The sequence below is a fragment of the Myzus persicae genome, unplaced genomic scaffold (assembly GCF_001856785.1).
Source record: "Myzus persicae strain clone G006 unplaced genomic scaffold, MPER_G0061.0, whole genome shotgun sequence".
Lineage (NCBI taxonomy): Eukaryota > Metazoa > Arthropoda > Insecta > Hemiptera > Aphididae > Myzus > Myzus persicae.
Genome location: NW_019100517.1, coordinates 736 through 22824, shown reverse-complemented (window position 1 = coordinate 22824; position 22089 = coordinate 736). Strand labels below are relative to the sequence as shown.

At 26.5% G+C, this 22089-nt stretch overlaps 1 protein-coding gene across 1 annotated transcript; it reads left to right on the top strand.

Annotated features, from left to right (window-relative positions):
• Nucleotides 1-2138: 2138 nt before the first annotated feature.
• LOC111030058 lies at nucleotides 2139-19286 on the top strand. The gene is made up of 5 exons (XM_022309378.1): nucleotides 2139-2266; nucleotides 17606-17704; nucleotides 18105-18299; nucleotides 18367-18572; nucleotides 19064-19286. Exons 2-5 carry the CDS (start codon nucleotides 17611-17613, stop codon nucleotides 19220-19222), a joined length of 654 nt encoding a protein of 217 aa, XP_022165070.1. The 5' UTR covers nucleotides 2139-2266; nucleotides 17606-17610; the 3' UTR covers nucleotides 19223-19286.
• The last annotated feature ends 2803 nt before the right edge of the window (nucleotides 19287-22089 follow it).

The following is a 22089-nucleotide window of genomic DNA, read 5'->3' as shown; positions in this document are numbered from 1 at the left end:
AAAGTAGGTATAAAAATAATAAACATTTGATGTAGGTACCCAATACTCGTAAATATCGACGAAAGTAAACATATTATACAGACATGTACTTACATGACACTACATATATATTTTTTTTAAATAGTTATTTAATTTTAATTTCTTTAATTATCTGTAATTTATCTAGATAAAATATTTGTATCTTTTATCTGTAGTTTATGATTATACAGATGATTATTTTGTTATCTGTCCCCAACACTGCCGGTCATTGATATGATTTGCCTGGTTGTACTTGACAATAAATATGTTAATGCTTTCATGAATACTTATACTACTTATATACCCCCAAAAATTGAGTGGATTTGTAAAAGAGTATTCTTTCAAACATCCTTTTTTTAAAGTGTTGTGTGGGTGAGTATATTTGGGTTGTTTCTAATAATTGCAACCGATAGATTATTTTTATTTTTTTAATATTTTTATTATAGGTACCTAGTATTTGGTATAATGTAATATCATTAATAATTAATATGTGAACACAGTATAAGGTTTAATGATTTATAATTATATTTTATCCTTATTATAACAAATTTTTTTGTTAAAAGTGAAATCTTTGTTGTTGTTAGTTATTGAAAGAAGATATTATTTTCGTAAAAAAAAATATTGTCAGAAGGTTCCTCGGAAATAACTAATAATTTGTTTTTGTACAGCTAGTTTTTGTAAAGAATTTTGTGTATACTTGTTAATTTTGTTTAAATGTAAATATTATGGTAATGGTTGAGCTGTAATAATTTAAATATTGTTTGTTAGTAAATTTAAAATAAAATGTAGTAATATAAGTTTATATTATTTTTGTTATAGAAATTATTATGAATCATTTTAGTAGAAACGTCTAATATTTTAGATATTAAGATTATTTAAGATATTTAAAATCAAATATTTTTGTTGTGATTTCCCAATGAGTACCTAATATCATATTTAAGTTGGATTAATGATTTATTCCTATATTAATTGTTAGTGAAATTGTTTAAAGTCGTTATTATTTTAGTATAACTGCAGTGACAACGATACCTATAGTATAATAAAAATATGAAGTGTAGGTAACATACAGTAAGTTATAAGAAATATATAATTAACATAATATTTATAGAGAAAGTATGTATAATTGGTGTATCTTTAAAACGTGTTTCTAAATAGGTACCAAGACAAAGGATTAATTAATTGTAAAATATGGTTGTATACTTGTATACATAAACTTGCAAAACATAAATTCAAAGTCATAAACAAAAATACATAAAATATTTTAGTAAGTACGTATTAACTTATTATTTCAACTAAAATATGTTTCATATTCTTAGGGCCAGTTGTACCATCTCCGATTAAAGTTAACCGAAGTTATTTTTTTTTAGAATTTGGCCGGTTATAAAATCTATTATCAGCTGATTAAGTGCAATAGAAGTGTAACGGTAGACTGTACAACTGGCTCTAAACGTCTAAAAAAAATAATTAATTAACCATTTATATTTCGTATTCATAACTTAATGCATGTTTTGTTGTTATTAACATAGATAATACATTGATGCCACTTTATTTTTGCCGTCGCAAACTGATAACAAAAACAATTTTTAATTTTTTGTATAATATGGTTGTACATATATGAATAGTCGATAATTGATATAGATATATAGGTACTTTTTTGGCCTCAATTGGAATCATTGATCACCGCTGATAATACGTTATGTCTTTATTATCTATAGTTATTAATTAGAATATAATATTAATTTCAACCAACAACCAGTTTGTTTTCCATGTTGGTATAACATTTGAACTAACAACTTAAAATTACAGATATTAATTCATTATTAATGTGACGGATTAATAAAAGTTTTTAGCTGTACAACGTCGATAGTAATAAAGTAACCAGTGGATTCGTAAAAGGAAAAAAAAATATTAAATAGGTAATTTACAAGTACGAAATAAGTACCTATAATATATTATACCTTATCTATCTACTATTTTATACGATCGCCGTATTGAAAAGAGAAGGGGACTACTATAACAAACGATACAGTTACTTAGCAGGAAGAGAATCGCTGAAGTAGGTTACAATGTAAAGCCGTTACAGGTAGAGGGTTTGGAATATAGTAGTAAAAGTAGGACGATGACTATAAACGCACTTGGAATGCAGACGACCAGTTTAGTCGTACCAGTAATCGTACCACGTCGCAGTGTGTGGTTTGTCTTCTTGTAGAAGTCGCCTCTCGTAAAAAACTATTGCTCGTACATCCAGGTAAGAAAAATTCTAAATATATTTAACTTATTTTATTAAGATTACTCTTCTGGTTTCGTTTCAATTTCACACTGATTAATTTTTTCACAACGCTTGAGTCAAATTCATAATTTATTTAAATACTAAAATACCAACTATTTATAGAAAAATGTTACTCACAAATAATATTGATATTCGTTTAGGTATAATATATAGGTATTGTACCCGTACAATTTATTTTCAACATTTATTTTACAAATCATCTTACGAAAATAAAACAATCAGTTAAACAATAATAAAGATCCGAAATATCAAACCATGGGTAACATTATAGTTTGTTATTTCATTGTCTGTTCTAGTATAAGCTATATTGCTTCCCAAAAATAATATAAAATCTTAGAATATAAAATGTACGTCAAATAAATCCTATTTTAAATAAAAATGTACAACATTCAATCTTTCTAACATGCCTAAGTGCTCAAAAATTATCCGAATTCTGAAATGTTTTATTACAAACTTTTCTCGTTGTTGATTCATTTAGTGTACATTAAAGTGTACCTACATACCTACCTAAAGGCATATTTCTATTAAACAAGAATCAAATCACAAATTATTCTATGTTTTACAATAATTGTTAGTATAAATTCGTAATAAAAATAACTTAACACAAGCTTTGCTATTTATAATTCGCAAAAAAAGTTATTACTATCAATATTAAATATTTTGTACACGTCCACATTTGGTAAAGAAAAATATTAAAACATTTCAGTTACCATGGTAGGTATAAATAGGGACTTCTTAAATTATTTATTTCATTAAATTTCAAAGCAAATTTTATTTTTAGTAGATTTTTTATACTTTTTATCATGCAGACTTAATAATTCCGTCTTAAATATAAAACTGGCCCACACAAAAAAAATATCGATAGTATAATAATATGTATATTGGACATAGCAGTACAACGTACGAGTCAATGACCTGCTGCAAAATAATGTTTTATTATGAACGCGGAAAACATTTTAAAAAAAAACATATCTAAAATGGGAAAACGCAATATAGTAACTATAGTTAAATAAAGTATAAATAAACTATAGTTTAACTGTTAAACTATATATATACGGTGTATATTATTTTAATAAAACTTACGTGGAGAAATAGTATCTATCTACTTAAATTTAAATTGTTTTTCATAGAATAAAATGAATACAAATAAGATATTTTATATTTTGTGCAGTGTAAGTCTACACTTTTTTATTATAAACCTACTTATATTTGACGAAATTTTTTTTTTTTAATTTCACATGGTCATTATTATAACATCACACTTCCTTGTATTATCATGGGTTTTATGATGGTTTAATTAGAAGTAAATTATAACTAGTATAATGTTACAATTTAAAAATGCCCAAAATTCGCTAAAAATTTAAAATATCGTAAAAAAGTACAGATTAACTTTTTTTATCTTTAGGTTTAATAATAGGCAAATTACTCTTTTATTAAAGATTACTACCCAAAAATATGGTAACTGATGAATTCAAATTTGTTATGTTGGTTCATAAGACATTAAGGACCGTTTCAAACTCACGCGTTTTTCGATGATTTAAAATTCGTACACGCCAACGGCACAATGGCACGATGGTGCGTATGGCTCCAAGCCGTCACCGTCTTGTCAGAACTTAAATAATGCAAATCGAAAAACTCGCAGATGATACGTATAGGTACCATTATCACGGCTGTGAAAAAAGCCTATGACAACACAACCTGTGTTCTCTTAATTTACTTAATTTTTTTTAAAACTGGTACAATTTAAAACATCTTAATGCACTTTAATACATGATGATTAATTCATATGTTATGGACATTTTTAAGGACATTAAAAATGTTATAATTTTTTGGCTCGTTAATAATTGGTAGGTATTTTTTAAGTTATACCTTTGTCTTATGTTTGGTATTTTATGTTTAGTATGTAAAATTGATACTAATTGGTAAAATCAATTGAATATAATTTTTAAAAATAAATACATCAGTTAGATGTGTGTTTCAACAGTCGACATTCGGTATATTATAAAAAATATCACTTAGGATAAGCTAACAAACCAAAAACAAATTGTTGGAAAAAATATGTACCCATTATATAACCCATGATGTATACCTAAGTTCATAAATCATCTACTAAAAACACCTATATCAGTCTTAACTCAATTTATAATTATCACTTCAAATTATGTTTTTCTTTTCAAAATATGAAATTAAAAACATATTATTATGTCTTATTCTAAAAATTAGACTGAGTTCTAAATTTTATTTTGAGGTGGGTGACCATAGGTACTATTCATAATAAATTCTAAAAGCCATCTATTGGTTAAATGGTTGAGCTGTTAAAACTATGTTATCTTTATTATATTGAGCTCCAAGTCCAACAACAATAATATAGTAACACAAATTACAATTAATAGGTGCATATAAATTATACCTGTAATAATGCAGAAACGAGCATTTTGAAGTAAAATTAAAAATGATATGCATTTTAATGTAGAGGCGCCGAAACGCGCAATTTTGTGGAAAATAAAACTTTGTTTAAATTAATTTATTAATCTATCTTGATTCGTATTTATAATTTACAGAACTTACAATAAAATGTTACAATTTCATAATTATCCAGTCTTTAGTTGGGTAGATGGGAATTTTAATTATAAGCGCATGCCTGTATAATTCATGTGTGAGTCATGTAACATTATAATGTTATATTATTTAATATATTTAACTGTTTTATTACATTCAATTTAAATGGTATGAAAGTCTTTTTTAATTTTTATTTTCAATGGAGGAAGTTCTCGACTTCCGTGCCATGGATACCACGAGTAACACTTCTATAGCAATGTTTTGTAGTTAATCACCGAAAGGTTTTTAAATTGTATTAAATTATTGATATTTATACCTAGCTAATTTATTTGTGTTATGTTACTATTTAATACCTACATAATAGAGATAATTTTAAATGTAGAACAGTCATTTAAAATTGTAAACTCATAAACTGGTTAAAAAATAAGTTTATGTTGTCAATAAGTTATGATGATTAAAAATATTAATATTAATCAAAACCTTGACGAAATTGAAACTTTTCACCATTAATTGTATTTTCATCACTTATGTTATATTTTCAAAGTATTAAGAATAATTTTTGGCTATTATACCACGATGCTATTCACGCCATTCTAATGTAATATTAGCTTATGCAACGCTTTTGGCAAAAATTAGTTCAACAAAAAGAACCTCACAAATATTTAAAAAAAACACAAAACACATAACACAAGCGATCAATTTTTGATAAAATTCGTAAAAATCCCGAACATTTTCAGATTATTTTTGAGTTCAAAATCTTATAGTATTCAATATTTATAGCCAAGCCTGGAAAATGTAATACAAGGTTCTTCGTAGATCTTAATGAAACCTACAAATCTAAAAAGAAATATCCACATTTTTTTAAAATATTTATTTCACTTTTGGGTTCAAATTATGCGGGATATTTCAACTTACAGATAAATAATTATAGTTACATTGTAATTCAAAAATATAATTCAGGGAATTTAAAATTTTTACTTAAATTATTATATTTTTCTACTATGATATTTTCTGAATTCATTTTGAAATTAATTATAAGCTATTTATACATTTATATATTCACACCATTATACAGTAAGTCAGTATTGATTTAAAAGTTAATAGGTAGTTATAATAAATATTAATAAAATTATATCTGATATAAAATAGATAGGTGTATTATATAATATTATAATAATCAAAAATAGAATGAAGCTAAGTTTTTCGAAAATTTAGTTCTACTGACCATACACATCATTAATCAGTGACTAGATACACTCGTCACCTACCTACTGTACAGTAGAACGGTTACTTACTTGACGAATTTTTCTTGTTATACCTACTTATACTAACTTAAAAAATGATTTTGTTTTTATTTATTATATAATATATTTGTTGGCAATTTCTGCAAAGTTATAACACAACCTCTTTCGAAAAAAAAGCTGTATGTTAACTGGCAGTATGAGTAATAGTAAAAGCCAATAGGTATAAATAAATTATTAAATTGGTATCCTGTATCCTTAAAAATAGAAGTTGATACTCCACATCGTTTGTTTTTTTTTAATTTGCAACATTATTTTAATCAAAACGGGCCTGCAAATTTCACCTTTTTCTCAGTTTTTCCATTCGTTTAGTGAAACTCTAACGACTTACTGTGAAAACAGAAGTATAGGCTATTTGAAGAACCAGCTATATGATATTTCTGATTGGTATCGGCGCAGAGTAGTTCCTACTTTTATTATAAATAAATTATTCATTAAAAAATAAGAATAAAAACAAATTGAATTAACATTAAATATGTATGTGTATCACATATTAATTATTAATTGTACCTAATTTTTAATTTTATCCATGCCTATCATAGTAATGTAAATAATATAATATTTTTTTTATGAACAGATCATCACATTGAGAAAAATAGATTTAAAACTTGTGTGTAAAAGTATTTGCAACATTTTAGAACTTTTATTATTTACTAAATGTGTAGGTATGCGAACTGAATTAAAGTAATATATAACATTTTAAATATGGGTGTTGGTTAAAAATACTAATATAAAAAAATTAGTATATTTTAATAATGTTGGTGAACATTATAATTCATAACTATTGTTATTTTTATTACATATAATAATAATAGAAGTTTTCGATAAGTATTGATTAAACCGAGCTCCGCAATAAAATCATTTTCAAATTCGACGATTTATGTCGTTATTTGCATTTTTGTCTATTCTTGGATTCAAATTTATAATATTAGTAAATTACTATTCTGCATAAAGTAAAACATATTCCCAAGTATCAGTATCTTTTTTTATTTACTTGATCTAGATAAGCTAACTAAAATATGGGAATAATCTATAAATAGATGTAGCAAGTTAATAAATAATTAATATTATTGAAATAACTACAAACTAGGTACTGTTAAATTAATAGTCTAAGAGAAATTTAAAAATAATTATAATTATTGCAGTAGGTACTTAGAAGTTTAATAATAATGTTGAATAATGGTTAATTATTGTATAAGACTATAAGAAGAAAGTTTCCATAATCAATTGTGTAAAAAACTATTTTTTAACATAATATATGTGCACATCGTGTAATATTTTGAAGGTCTATATTTATTAAGAAACTATGAGAAGTGCATTTAATAATCTCATTTTCTTAGAATAATACAATTAGTATTCATAAAAGTGTATACAATGCACTATAAATATTATACAGGCACAGATTGCAATAGCGGTAGTTAAGTTAGGCAATGCATTCAAAAAGTAAAAGTAGACTAGGTATTTAAAAAGCGAATTAGGTGTCGGGTTTTTTTTTAAATTACATTTTTGTTCAAAAGTAAACTATAATGGCACGTCCAATATACGTACGACCACGGGTCTATATAATACACATGTCCATTAGAACTATTAAAAAATATTATATGGGTGGGCAATTTCATAAAAAAAACCATCAGGATTAACAGAAATATGGCGCCTATTATGTCCAGTTAATTATTTAAAATTTGTGTGAGGAAAGAGTATAGTCCTATATCTTATTGTACCATATAACTGGATCTAAGTATTTATGTATAATGGTGCAATTACATAATAACGTGACTCACATGCAAGCCTGATGAAGAGAGCACACCCTGGGCCTGTTGATTTTAGGGCTCTGAATATTTTACTAGCTTATTTTGTTTAACGGTTATCGGTGCAGCATGAGCTTCCCTTGTGAGTGGGCCGAGTACAATTGACCCATAGGTGTTCCTGCCTAAATATGGCCTTGCGCCTACTCATGCCCATCTTTGCACTCAGCAACCGTTACGACAAAAACTGTAGTCTAAAAACAATTTTTTCAATAGAGTATAGTTTTGGGACTACATTTATTTCAAATCGTAACGGCAGCCGAGTGCCAAGATGAACGTAAGTGGTAATACATGAGATTTTATTCATTGTAACTTTTCAAATGATATTCTGTGGAAAATATGTAATTTATTTATTCCAATGTTTTAATCTACATTGTCATTGCTAACAATATTAAGAAAAAAAAATGTTCGAAATGCTGTGACCATAATTATACGTGTAATTTATTCCAGAATTAATTTTTAACTAATGATCGACCTCAAGAATCCTTTTTGTACAAATGTAAGATAAAACACTTTAAAAAAAATTACAGTTCTCAAAAAAACCGTATAAAAACTAAAAGGTTTCTTGGTTTAAACCCTTTTTTAAATACATAATAATTTAACTGTTGAACGTTTTTGTATGAAAATAAACCAGAATAAATTTAATTTATACCCTATCACACGATTCTCTATAAATTAAATTAATTTTTTATTGATCACAAAATTGCTATGGCTATTAAAATTACCACAAAATTAATTGAATGTAATTTAATTTAAATATTTTTTGATGTGATTCACATAATTTTGAGTATATCCACCTAAATGAATTATCACATAGTTTAGACTTTACATGCATTATGATTTTCAATAAAGTAACTAAACCTTTATATACAATTATTGTGTCGTGATTATCATAATAACAGGTTTCTGCATCTTCTTGTAAAACAGTTTTTTCTAAAAAATTTTAACAAGGGTTAAGCAAGACAATAATTATGCTGTCTATCAAACGTAATTCATCCAACGTATACTGATTAATTAAAATAATTATCATTTTAATGATAACGATTTTATTCTAAGAACTTCAAATTGGTTAATTATTTTCTTCGAGTTTTTATTTTTTTAGACTTGTAGCAGTTTTCACTGAAACGGTTATTAAACGGAGAGATCAATTGGTCACACAAGTGCATTTCTCTTCAGTGGTCCTAATGATAATGATATTTTGTACGTACTTCCACCGATTAGAAATGCTTACTGTAAAAATTGTTCCAATAATATTATAGTATTTGAGCTAGGAACCTCAGTGGTGGAGTTGAAAAAAAAAACAAAGGTGGACTCTAAATGTAGCTGAACAATTAGCGTTCCAAAGCAAATTAGTCTAAATGTAACCCGTGGGAAACACACCCTCTGAATGTATCCAAAATTTTAATTATAAATATTAAATATCCAATGACTAACACAGATAGCTCCGTCCTCTTGTGTACCCCTAATTCAACCATTGAAGAAATTGAATACATTTGTTGTTTGTCTACAATACTATACATCTTAGCTAAGAATGATTTTCTTATTTTGTACAATAGCCTTAATGTAATATTTTCAATATTCAACAAGAAATATTACACCAATTTTATCACCCAGTTATGTTTTTATTAAAGAACTATAATGCAATAAAATATTAATTATAATATTATGGTTTACTAAATGATAATGAAATTCAATAGGTGCCATAGTCCATAAATCTGAATAGGTACTTACCTAGGTACCTACTATTATTTTGTAATTATTTACGATGTTAACTGTCATGGGACCCCTAGGTTCTACATTCTTACTTCTCACATTTTAAGTACATATAAATTATATGTATTTATTGTTTACATCAAGTTATTTAAAATTAATTTAGTAGTTATTTGAAGACTTAAATACCATTAATTAAAACGGCACTACATTATGTAGCCATGTAGGTATTATACAATCATAGACCTTAGTTGTACAACTTCATTGTTTATTAAAAATAAATAAATAAAATCTTGTTATTTTACCATAATCAGGGAAACCACTGAAATATTTTATTATAATTTAACATAATATAAATTATTAAGACGGTATCGGTGTTCCGTTAATAGTTAATAATTAATACATAGCTCGTCAGATTTCCTGATGTTAGTTTAATGGTTTTAATATTATGCATAGCTGTGAATTGAATTATTTTGAATATCAACGAATTTCGTTCGGAATTCAAAATAGGTGAGATACAAATTAAATTCAAGACCATTATAATACAATATTTTAAACGTTAATACATTAGGTAGTAATTTTACTACTTTTTTTTTTTAGTTGTTTTCTTATTGTTAGTAGATTAATTGATAGTTTAGAAATTAAATATTGAAGTGCTCTAAAATATCTGTTACATAATAATAGATATAGGTAATTAAATATTGTTTTATGAATTTCGTCAAACAATAAAAAATTATGTTTTAAAAACTGTCTGATTCGTATAGGTGTTAGTGAGTTATCCCCCAGCGGTTGTTACTTAAACTTTATAAGAAACTATTAGTAGGTAACTAATAATCGTTTTAACAAAACGATCATTTCGAACAGTTTTTCAGAATCATTTTAAAATATCTATATATGTCAATATTATATTATTGGCACGTGGAACCAATCAATATTTTTACCTATTGTTTACAAGATGTAAAATTGTAAGACAGTTATGTTTTTCCCATAAAATGTTTAAGATGGTGTCTCATTCCTCATTCGTACATAGTAGTTACAACGAATTCAAGCAAAATTCAAGTTGCAACAAAAAAATAGACTAACGTACGTATGAACTACTAACGGTGTTTGGCTTACTGACACAGAAACTATTTAATTGGAATGTGACCGGTTAAAGAGCGTGTGATGTGTAGATATTTGCCGTTTGTGTGAATCGTGCCTCTATGTGCTACAAACAAAATATTAGGTTATACACGATTATCGAGTTATGATTAAATGTTTATATTCATTTTAATAACGTACATTATTCTTGTACTTGATCATGAAAACTTTTCCGGTTTCATGTAATAACAATAAATACAGTACCTGTGAACCTATAATGGCCCCGAAAGATGATTCGTTGTTGATTTCTCTTTTCGATGTTTGACGTTGATTAGGATATACATACTTTAACACTGGCAATATACGTTTCTCTTATAAATGAATCATAATGATACTTTGCAAGAGAAAATATATGTTCATAAATATACACAAAGTACACAGTTGAATATTTACTACCATGCATTGAATGATAAAATAACTTTCTAATGGGCTCGACGAAATAATAAAAATACCTGCCTATACGTTTTCTTAAGGGAATATAATGATGTTCATTTCTTGCTGTTGGCAATAAGTATTTTTTTATTCACATCATTACTCATAGTGACCTTATAGTGATCTTTAATTTTGTATCGAATTAAAATAGTTAAGTTTGTTTTTAGCTGTACCAATATAATAATAAGTTGGCATAAATATATATATTGTACATGTGCATAGATTATAAGTCAAGTTTCTGCTATTAAAGCATTAGACATTATTTGAAAATCGCCTGTCAGTTGATGTGAATAAAAATAAAAGTTTATTTTTAGTTTAACTTATTAATTATTGATAAATACCTATGCATAATAAATTATTAATAACACATATAGGTTGAGACACTTAATATTTTTTCTACGGCGGTAGTCATATATTATGCATAGGTACACAAAAACAATTAAGACTCCAGTCGCCGATATCGGGTTATTGTGCAAATCAGATACCTTTATCGGCTGTATCTTGGAAAGTCATTCGAGCTAGGTCCTATGCATTTGTGATTTATATTTTCATTTGTATTATTTTCTAGTATCGATTATATGGTAAATGGATAATTTCCACCAGAATATTTTCGGTGTAGTTGGACATTTTCTCCCGATACATTTTTTTTTAAGACAATAATACAATATATAGCCATTTTTGTTTTTATTAATCATATTTTATGTTTAAAATCGTTTAGTTATTATTTTTTTTATAAGTTATATTTTTATTTAATTTGTTTTAAACATTACTAAGTATTTTTTATTTATTATTATAATAGTAATTTTTAGTTGTTTTTGTGTCAAATATAAATTATGTATCTTATTAAATAATAACTTATAAATTAGGAAAGTACCATGTTGTAATAGGTTCTTATAAAAAATATTTTCAATACTATTTTTATTGTTTGAAATATACAATGATCAAAAATATGCATTTATAATTTACTACATTTATGGAAATATTTGGAAATTTATTCTACCTTAAGACAAAAATATAAATACATTAAAAAAATATATGCGCGGGGGGGATGTCGATAATTAATCACAGATGTCCGACGCACAGGTACATTTGGATTTCACTGTAAGTTTATAAATATTTTTTTTTATATCATTAAGTATCAAACCTAAGCATAACCTTTTTTGCCGGGGTTATTATTTATGTCTTTAAAATCAAAATATTAAAAGAGACATAACTGATATATACTGTTGCGTTCTCTTATAAGAAAAAGATGAGAGTTTGTAGAAAATGTATATATATATATATATTACACACAATCAAAGTAAAAATTAGGTTGGTAGGTATCTACCTGCAGAATCGTAACGAATCAAGTTAATTTTTAAATTACTTAACTAACTTTTTATAAATTTCTAATTCGTTATTTTACGTGATTATTATATGTGAAAGGAATACATTTATTAAAAGTAATACAAATTATTTTTCTCTAAAATAAAATACACATATTTTGATTTGCAAATATGAAGTCTGAAAAATTATGGTCTAAGATCTAACTTTAAAATCACCGATACATTCATTATTTGGATAAATTATTATTATATTTATGATTAAAAAAATTTGTGGATAAATAAATGAAATTGTAAATAATAAATAATAATAAATCACAAAATACGAAACTACCTACACAATGTTGAAGGAATCCCACAGTTAAGGTTACTAACCGGTACCAATATGGTCATTAATTCTAACTTCCACCCACTTACAGAGCTCTACTATAACAAGATATGAAAAACATGTGTAAGCAGGTATGAGTGTATCACATCCCATATAGTTACCATAATGTTTTATTTTTTTTTAAATTCAAATATTGTTAATAGTACTAATATTTATTAATAAATACCAATAGGCTTATTGAAATCGCTGAGGGTAATTTACATTTTATTTTAAATGGAATTGATTTTCGGATAAAAACGTATTTATGTATAATATACAATGTACCTGTATACCAAGTACCAACCAATCATTGCCCAAACATGTTTTAATAACATTTTAAATAGACTATCTTAAATTGTTAAAGAGATCAATAGGAGATAAGTACTAAGTTCTACATCACCTAATTTATGAAATTTAACTGTGGTTTTTAATTGGTATGAAGTATATCAGATAGTCGTGCATGAAATAGTTGCGTAAGATGTATATATTTCGAATTTAGATCATTCTCACAAAAATGTAAGCCGGTTTCTTCATTATATCTAAAATATTTCTTCATTTTTCTAAAACAATAGAAGCTTGAAATTTTGAACTCTTACTTTACATTAATTATAATGCATACTATCATAAAACAATTCTTAATTAATCTTCTTCTTTTATTCGATCACAGTGACGCCGAAGCAAGCTTATGTAGGAAATTTGTATTCTTTTCAACTCCTTAACCCTAGATTACTAACCTTATACACCTGCCTTCATTTCTAACCATTCGTCAACATGACGAATACTATAAATATTATGAACAATTAACGATTTTTAATTGGTTAAATTTAATAAACCATTAATTAAAATAATAATTTAATAAAACATAATACTTTTGGATAACTAATAACTTTTGGATAACTTTATTGTAAATACTAAATAATATTAGAGAAAAAAACATTTTAAAAGTATAAATTCGTTAAATTTCAAAATAGATTATAACTTCATAAAGTGCAAAATAATTATTAAAGTGTAGGTACAGGTATACACAGGTTATTTTGCATTACACATTGGACAAGTTACTATTTGATGTTCTCCACAAATATGTTTTTTACATGTTGCACATTGAGTTTTTGTCATTCGCCTTTTCTTATAGTTACAAAAGTTGCAAATTTTTTTTTGCCGGTTGATGTTCCCTCTTCTGTTTCTTGATGTTGTAGTTGAAATGTGTCTTTGATTCCTAAACTATCTTCAATATTTTTCCTCAAATTTGTCTCAAAAGTCTTGATCTCATCCAAACTTCAGTTAATTGTTCTTGTAAACTTATAATGAATTGAAAACGAGACAATGGGTTCGAGCCTACGGTATTATTTTTCATAAAATATGTAAATAAATAACATGCATTCATTGATGCTATATTGATCATGTTATAGAAAATACATAATGTCCAAATTTGTGTTTTTCTGCCAATTTTCGTACTTTGACACATTTGATCAAAGCTGTCGACACCACCTTTTGTTTCATTATAGTTCATAATAATAATTGGTTTATTATTTGATTAATTTATTGAGTTATCATCATGAAGTGAAGAAATTAAAGTAACAAGTTTATTTGGTGTTGCTTTGGTATGACACAGCTACAAAACTATTGGCAAATAAAAATAACGATGTATATGTATATTATGGGTGGTTGTTGGTTAGTCAAGTAGTTAAGATGGAATAAAATAATTGTATTTAATTATGTTTATATATTATTAAAAATATCATTGTCAATTTATTGAAAGGTTAGATTTGAAAATCGAGCATTTTGTGCATGTATTTTGGGTGCTTGATTTTTGATTCGTCTACATTTAACTTTTTACTTTGGTTCGGTTACAAATATGTTGTATTAGCTAATAGCTATTAGCTTATCTTGTCAACAAATGTAGAAGATTATGATTATTTATAATATTATTTTATATTATTATATTCTTGTCTGCAATTGGATTTTAATTAGTTTGTTTCATATTTTTTTAGCAGTCATTTAAAAACCAATAATGTCCAACCATTAAAAACGTATTTTATAATGTGTATACCTATTATTATAATCTATAGGTGTTTCCTAACTGGTGTTCCGCGAAACTCAAAGGTGGCGCGAGCCAGGGCCATGGGTTCTGTGAGAAATCTGAGAACACATAAATCGATTAATTATATTTTTGGTTTGAATTATGATTCAAATTTAGAATAGCTCCTTTTATCGATAGAACTTTTTCTTATCTCATTATAGAATGATTTTATAACGTTATTGTTGGTCGTCGATCTATATATATATATTGCTCTGTATTCATTCATCATATCTACGACCATTAGTGAGCAGTCGACTAATGAAACTCGCTATACACTTTTTTTGTAATGATTATTAATTTAATAAATAACATATTATTATAATATTAATAATACTTCCCACACCTATTGTTATGAAGATGTGATTAAGTTTTTTTATGTGGTAATAATGCCGCAACGAGAAATAAAGAAAATGTCTTCAGCGCATTCGAAACACGATGGATACATACATATAATACAATCATAAATTATCGCAGGTTGAAGTACCTACGTATATTTCTCATCATGGTAATCTCACGCGTTCTTGCGATATTCGATAGAAAAATATGTTCGGTACAAAATAGATGATTATGATGAAATTATGAAAATACTCTAGCCTAAAAGCACATTATTGAATACGCTTTCTTATTAGAAACTAAAATCATAATATTAATTATTTATATTATTATTCACTTACATTGTCGTTGGGTAGATGAATATTTGGCAAACTTCAATATTTTCGTTTACACTTTTTTATTTATTTAGTGGTAAACCTTGTTTATTATTTATAAAAGTAACCTATTTAGTTGTCAGTACGATAATAAATTCGAATTTTTAATTCTTATCAGGTTATTATTATTTATTATTCATTTTTATTGAATTCAAATAACTCTTGTTGAGCTATACTATAGTTATTATTCATTATGTTATTCGAAAACATTTACAAAATTTGGCTTCTTAAAATTATTATAGGTATAGGTATCGTTGTATCGTGAATCATGATTAGGTAGGTAACCTTACTGACTGGGAATACGATACAAAAATGTATTGAATGATTCGTATAATAACTATATTATATTGATTATAACGGTAATGCACACAAATACATAATATGTATATCATACAAAGAAGTATGCCATACGTGCCCTTCACCACAAAGAAAGTTTATTATTTACTACTGCATACATGCATGGACATTCCGACGACGTATTTAACTTAGAGAATATTATACACTATGATTATTAATTGGGCATATAATTTATTATAATATAATAATAAGCCGATTACCAATCGACGAAATTTCTCTAGAAATGTTGATGTTTAATAAGCGTATAGTTCTATATTATTATGCAGGCATCACCCATCGTTACGAAAAGAAATTATAATATACTTACTTTTATAAATTAAAATGTATGTATGAACCCAGATGATTAACAATGATTATTAAACTAATTAATATAGGTTTTTTTAACATAAATTTGACTATTCTTTACAGTAGGTCATGTGGACGAGTAGGACTTGGGAGTGAATTGCAACTGCTTTGTTTTAAAATGCATATATTTAGGCATATTTCATGCATAATACATAGGTTGTAGTTCATTGTACAATATAACCACAGGAAGTATTTGAGTCATTACAAATGTAATTGCTTATAATTAATATTTGGTAATTAGTTAAATTACCTGGTAAATAAATAATAGGAAAAATAATTCTTAATTCGATGATATTGTATTGAAGTGTAGTGTATTGAATGTAACACTGGGCATGAAATTTCCAATTTCATAAGTTCGGTAACTGATAGACTTAAAAACTATAGGTATGCCTTTAACAGGAACAATAAATTAACATTTTGTGCATTACATCACATTACATACGGTATTTAAGAAATGTGTATTATAATATTTCAATGCGATGATTTATAATTTATTAAGCTATGTTATAGGCTGAAATTAAAATAACCTACCTTTATGCCAATGTCACTATAAAACAGCACCTATAACAATATTGAACAAATAAAAACTAATGAGATTTTAAAGGTTTATCGTAGTAGTCACCATAAAATAGTTCTTATACCAAATAGGTATTATAAATTTGACAAAATAGTTAGAAAAAAATTATGTTCCAGCTAAGAATATACATTTTAATATTTATGTCTACCTATTGACTATTCAAGTTTACTTGTATCCATCTATTTTTAGTAAATATAATTTAAAAATATGCGTTTTGAGAATACGCGAGGATAAAGTGAAACTTCTTTACTTCTTTATGGTATGAAGAAAAAAGATTATCTCTCGTCACGGTTAAATATTAGGTTTGTATCATAATAAAATAAAATAATAAAATTTTTAATTGAAATTAATTATTTTTATTATTACTATACGAAGTTAAGACAATGATAATTATTTATTACCATACTATCGAAACGACCGGTAGCGACAGCCGATCGTGATGGGTGAATAATGGTAATATTTTTTTTTCGTACCCTCTATAAAGAAGTTTCACTTCAAAAAATGAATGCTGAAGAAATTGAAAATGTTATTGATTATATCTACATGGTTTTACATTTTGATTGTATATTCATTTCCACTTAATATTATTTCACAGGTAAAATGATAAGACAAATATTCTTGTTTGTTTTTGGATTGACAATTGTTGTAGCACAGAGGAGATTAGCATTACCAGATCCACGCAGTTGCTCTAGTAGTAAGTTTATACATTGCATTATTATTATAAAAATAAATTCAAAAAAGATAAGACACAAATAAATTATGAATGCTATTTATACATTATATATACTTAGTGTTTATTGTAATTATATTGTATAACTCTTGTATGGTATGTTACTGGTTACTTCCAAGTTCCAATTCATTGTGTAAGTACACACCAAATTTCCATAATACACAGAAGTGCCAAGCCTCTGAGGTACTAGTGTCCAACTCCCTATCAACATCTATTTTATTTCTTGTTGATTTTACCAGCTCATTACATTTTTAGTCTAAATACAAAAATTATTTCATGTAATGGTGGTCCCACGTAATATCACTTTAGTCATTATTTATTTTGTTACCTACTATAGTTAAATAATACTTGGACATTTTTTCAGGAATTCGTCATGCTTCATATCGAGATGCCCGTGGAGTTACACATTCCTATTTTTTCAGCTGGGAACATGCCCCTACTAAAAGCTTGGAAGTAGATTGGCTTGATGCCAGGAACATCTGTCGTAGACATTGCATGGATGCTGTAAGTTTAGAAACTCCACAAGAGAATGAGTTCGTCAAGCAAAGAATATCTAGAGGTAATCCATAATATCATTCAATATTTTTTATTCCCGAATTATGTTTAAATTGTATTTAATTTTAAAGGAAATATAAGATACATTTGGACGTCGGGACGAAAATGTAACTTTAACGGATGTGACCGTCCCGATTTGGTACCGGCTAATGTCAACGGTTGGTTTTGGTCTGGTTCTGGTGCAAAAATTGGACCAACCACTCAACGTAATTCTGGTGACTGGAGCCACACAGGAGGGTTTGGGCAAGCACAACCAGATAACAGGGAAGCACCACAAGTATGTTTTAATTGTCTTTAATAAAACTAAACATATTTTAAGTATTTAAATTACATAGTATCAAGGCGTTTCGTGTATTGAGCTGTAATTGTTAAAAATATATAACAGTTTATTACAGGAACACATTTAATATCCTTTAATCCTTTAAATTGTTTTAAATAAGATAATTAAATAAATTTAAGTTTTACATAAAAATACTTATCTGATTGAATAATTGAGTTTGGATTTACAATCCATGGATTGAAAATAGAGACTAGGCCCAATCGGCAATATATGTCTTAACTCACTAAAAACTTAAAGTCAAGATCTTAAAATAAAATTGATACTAATTTAGTATTTATAATTAACAACTATTCCACTATATATTCTAATTCATACCATATACACCCGAATAACAGTATATACATGGCCTATTTAATTTGGTGGTTATGTTACAATTTTTAAACATTTTATTTCTATATTGATGATAACTAATAAGAATGATTTTTTAGGGCAATGATGAATCATGTTTAGCCGTATTGAATAATTTTTACCAAGACGGAGTGAAATGGCACGATGTTGCATGTCACCATTTAAAACCATTTGTATGCGAAGACAGTGATGAACTTTTAAACTTTGTACGTTCGCGCAACCAAGGAATTCGTCTATAAGATACTTTGTAATCTTGTATTTAAGTAAATTATGTTAATATATTCATTAAAGCACGAAAAAAAATACTAAGAAAAATCAATTTAAAACAATGTATAAATATACTACCCCAACCTACAATACATATTATAGTTGAGTAGTCTGTATACAATAAATTATTTATTTTTCCCGATTCGGCTATTTTGTGAGTAAACAATATTAAACTATCATTTACCTACTTTTAATTTTATATTTAAATCTTAAGTTTATGATTATATGTATTATTAATAAAGTTTTTTAATTTTTTATATGAAAAAAAAATTGGTCTTATTATTCGTTGCCTATTGTAGTTGATACATTATAGTGTACTTGAAATTTTTGTACGCGGACTGACAAAGATCTAGATGTTGGTGGTTTATAAATAAATAGTTGAAGACAATATTCAATAGTTTATATGGTAATAGTTTATTTTTCTTTAATTTAATCAAAAATTATAAAAGTGTACAACTATCTGGTCTAGTTGCTCAGGTCTCAACGGCTATGGCGCATCTGGATAATATGCTGAATTCCCGGCTCCCTTATAAGTGGTATTCCTATTCCATTTTTCTGGACCGGAGCTTTGTGAAGTTGTGATTAAAGGTATTTGTCCTTGAAACAGTTGTCTTCATAAAAATGCGAATAACTGGGTATAATTAATATTGTTTAGCTTATAATAACTAAGGCCGTGACTTTTAATCCACAAAATCCACATATTTCTCGGGTTCGTGGAATTGTGATCATCCTATGTCGTTTTTAGCAATAGCTGGAATGCTTACACATAACATCTGTTGTTGGCTGTTGTACTTCAATGTCCACGATATGCATAACCTTATTATAATTTATACCAGTACTTATGGATTTTAGAAGTTCAAAGTACGTAATACGATATTTAACAAAAACTTTATAATTGTTTATTTATTGCATTAGTATCTGTGAGTCGTGAGATATCGAGAAAGACACTACTAATTTGAGGTATTAAATGAAAGTCTTAAGAATAATTGGTGTGTACACAAATTAAGATATCTAATATTTATAAAAATATAATCAGTAGAGTTTGGCCGATACCACTTTTTTCCGATTTCCGATATTCCGATAAATATAAAACCGATAACCGATCCGATATTTTATTTTATCGGATCCATGTACCGATGTAATTTCTGAAAAACCTATACCCGATACAAAACCCGATAAAAGACCTGTGACATATCAAAACATTTTAGAACTACGCAAGGATAATTAATAATCATTATTAATTATTATTAATTAATTCAACCAACCAAAAAATAAAAATTTAACAAAAATATTTTTTTAAATACATTTGATTAATAATTATTTGAAGAATTATAAAAAAATACAAATCTTCTGTACAAAATAAGGAATATGGAGTGCATATTCAAAAAGTATAAATTATAATATAACTAATAAGTTTCAACTTGTTTCAAGAAAAATATTAAATTAAATGTACTTCTGGTTCTTATCCAGTAAAATTAATTACTTCACTTTTTCTGTGTTAAGTGAATTCCTTTTTGATGAGCAAACTAATCCAGGTATCCTAAATGATCATTCAGTATCCACAGAGCTAGGTGGATAATAATGATACTTTACTGGTCATGAGACCTTTTATTTTGGAAACTGCCCTGTAATGAAAAACATATTCATTTATATTCAGTATTTTTTTTTGTAAGTACAAGTAAAATTCTATATCTATTACTTTGTACTAGTACTTTGTTCAACATTTGAAATTTCTTCTAGTAAAATTATAGAGAATATAGAAAATTGATGTATTGGATTTTGCTTTTGTTTGAACTGTTTGTTCTGTGCGGATAATAGTCTCATTAGTATTTTGAGAATTTTGACACATCAAGAGATACATAAATTTTATTTTGCATATTAAAAAATACCTTGCTTCCTTTGCTATTTCAACACTAGAAAATACCTTATCTTTAAACTTCGGATTAAGTAAAGTGCTGATCGAGAGAAGCTCTTCTCTTTCAAAGTCAACAAACCGTTTTTGTAATTTAAGTTTAATACTGAGTTATAGATTCCAACCATTGAACTGACTTTCTTACACAGGGCTTAGTATTGTTTTTCCTTTATCAGTACATCGTTAATTGTCTGAACAGCAAAATATTAAATAATTTATTTGATAATGAATAGTAGGTAAATACTTATTTATTTATTTATTTATTTAAGTTTTAAACGGGCCAGGACCAATTACATTAATTATGTCAGCATAGTATTATTTTTTTCAATATAAATAAATACAAATGTATAACATAATAAAATATTAAAGATGATAGTAACGGGTATATCATATTTGTTTGAATAATACAATAGTAATAGTATTTTGTAAAAACAACAATAATAATAATAAAATACGTGCAATAGTATCTATATTCAATATCGCCATATTTAATGTCATGTATAGTATGTTCAAATTGATTACCTATACATAATATTGTCAATATAATTAAGTACCTATTGTCTTATTTTTTTTTTGTCAGCAACGCCATATATTATGCTAACTACCTAGTCTACATACATAATTCTAAATTTCTCTACAATAGTTACAGTTTGATGACATTTTTACTCGGCTACAAAAATATTTCAACCTAGGAACTAACCAGTTGTAACAGAGATATCATAAAGCGTTTCTATACATGAGCTTTTTAAAACTGATAAAAGTTCAACAAGAAGTTTAAGTTGCGCACATAAGTGCATGGTAAATAAACTTATGGGTACCTATGTGGGCATGCAATACGGACTTTTTTTTAGGAATGAAATTCGGATGCAACCTTTTTTGGGGACTAAATTTCTAGGGTTACCTATATTTGTAAAAATGGTTCTTCTC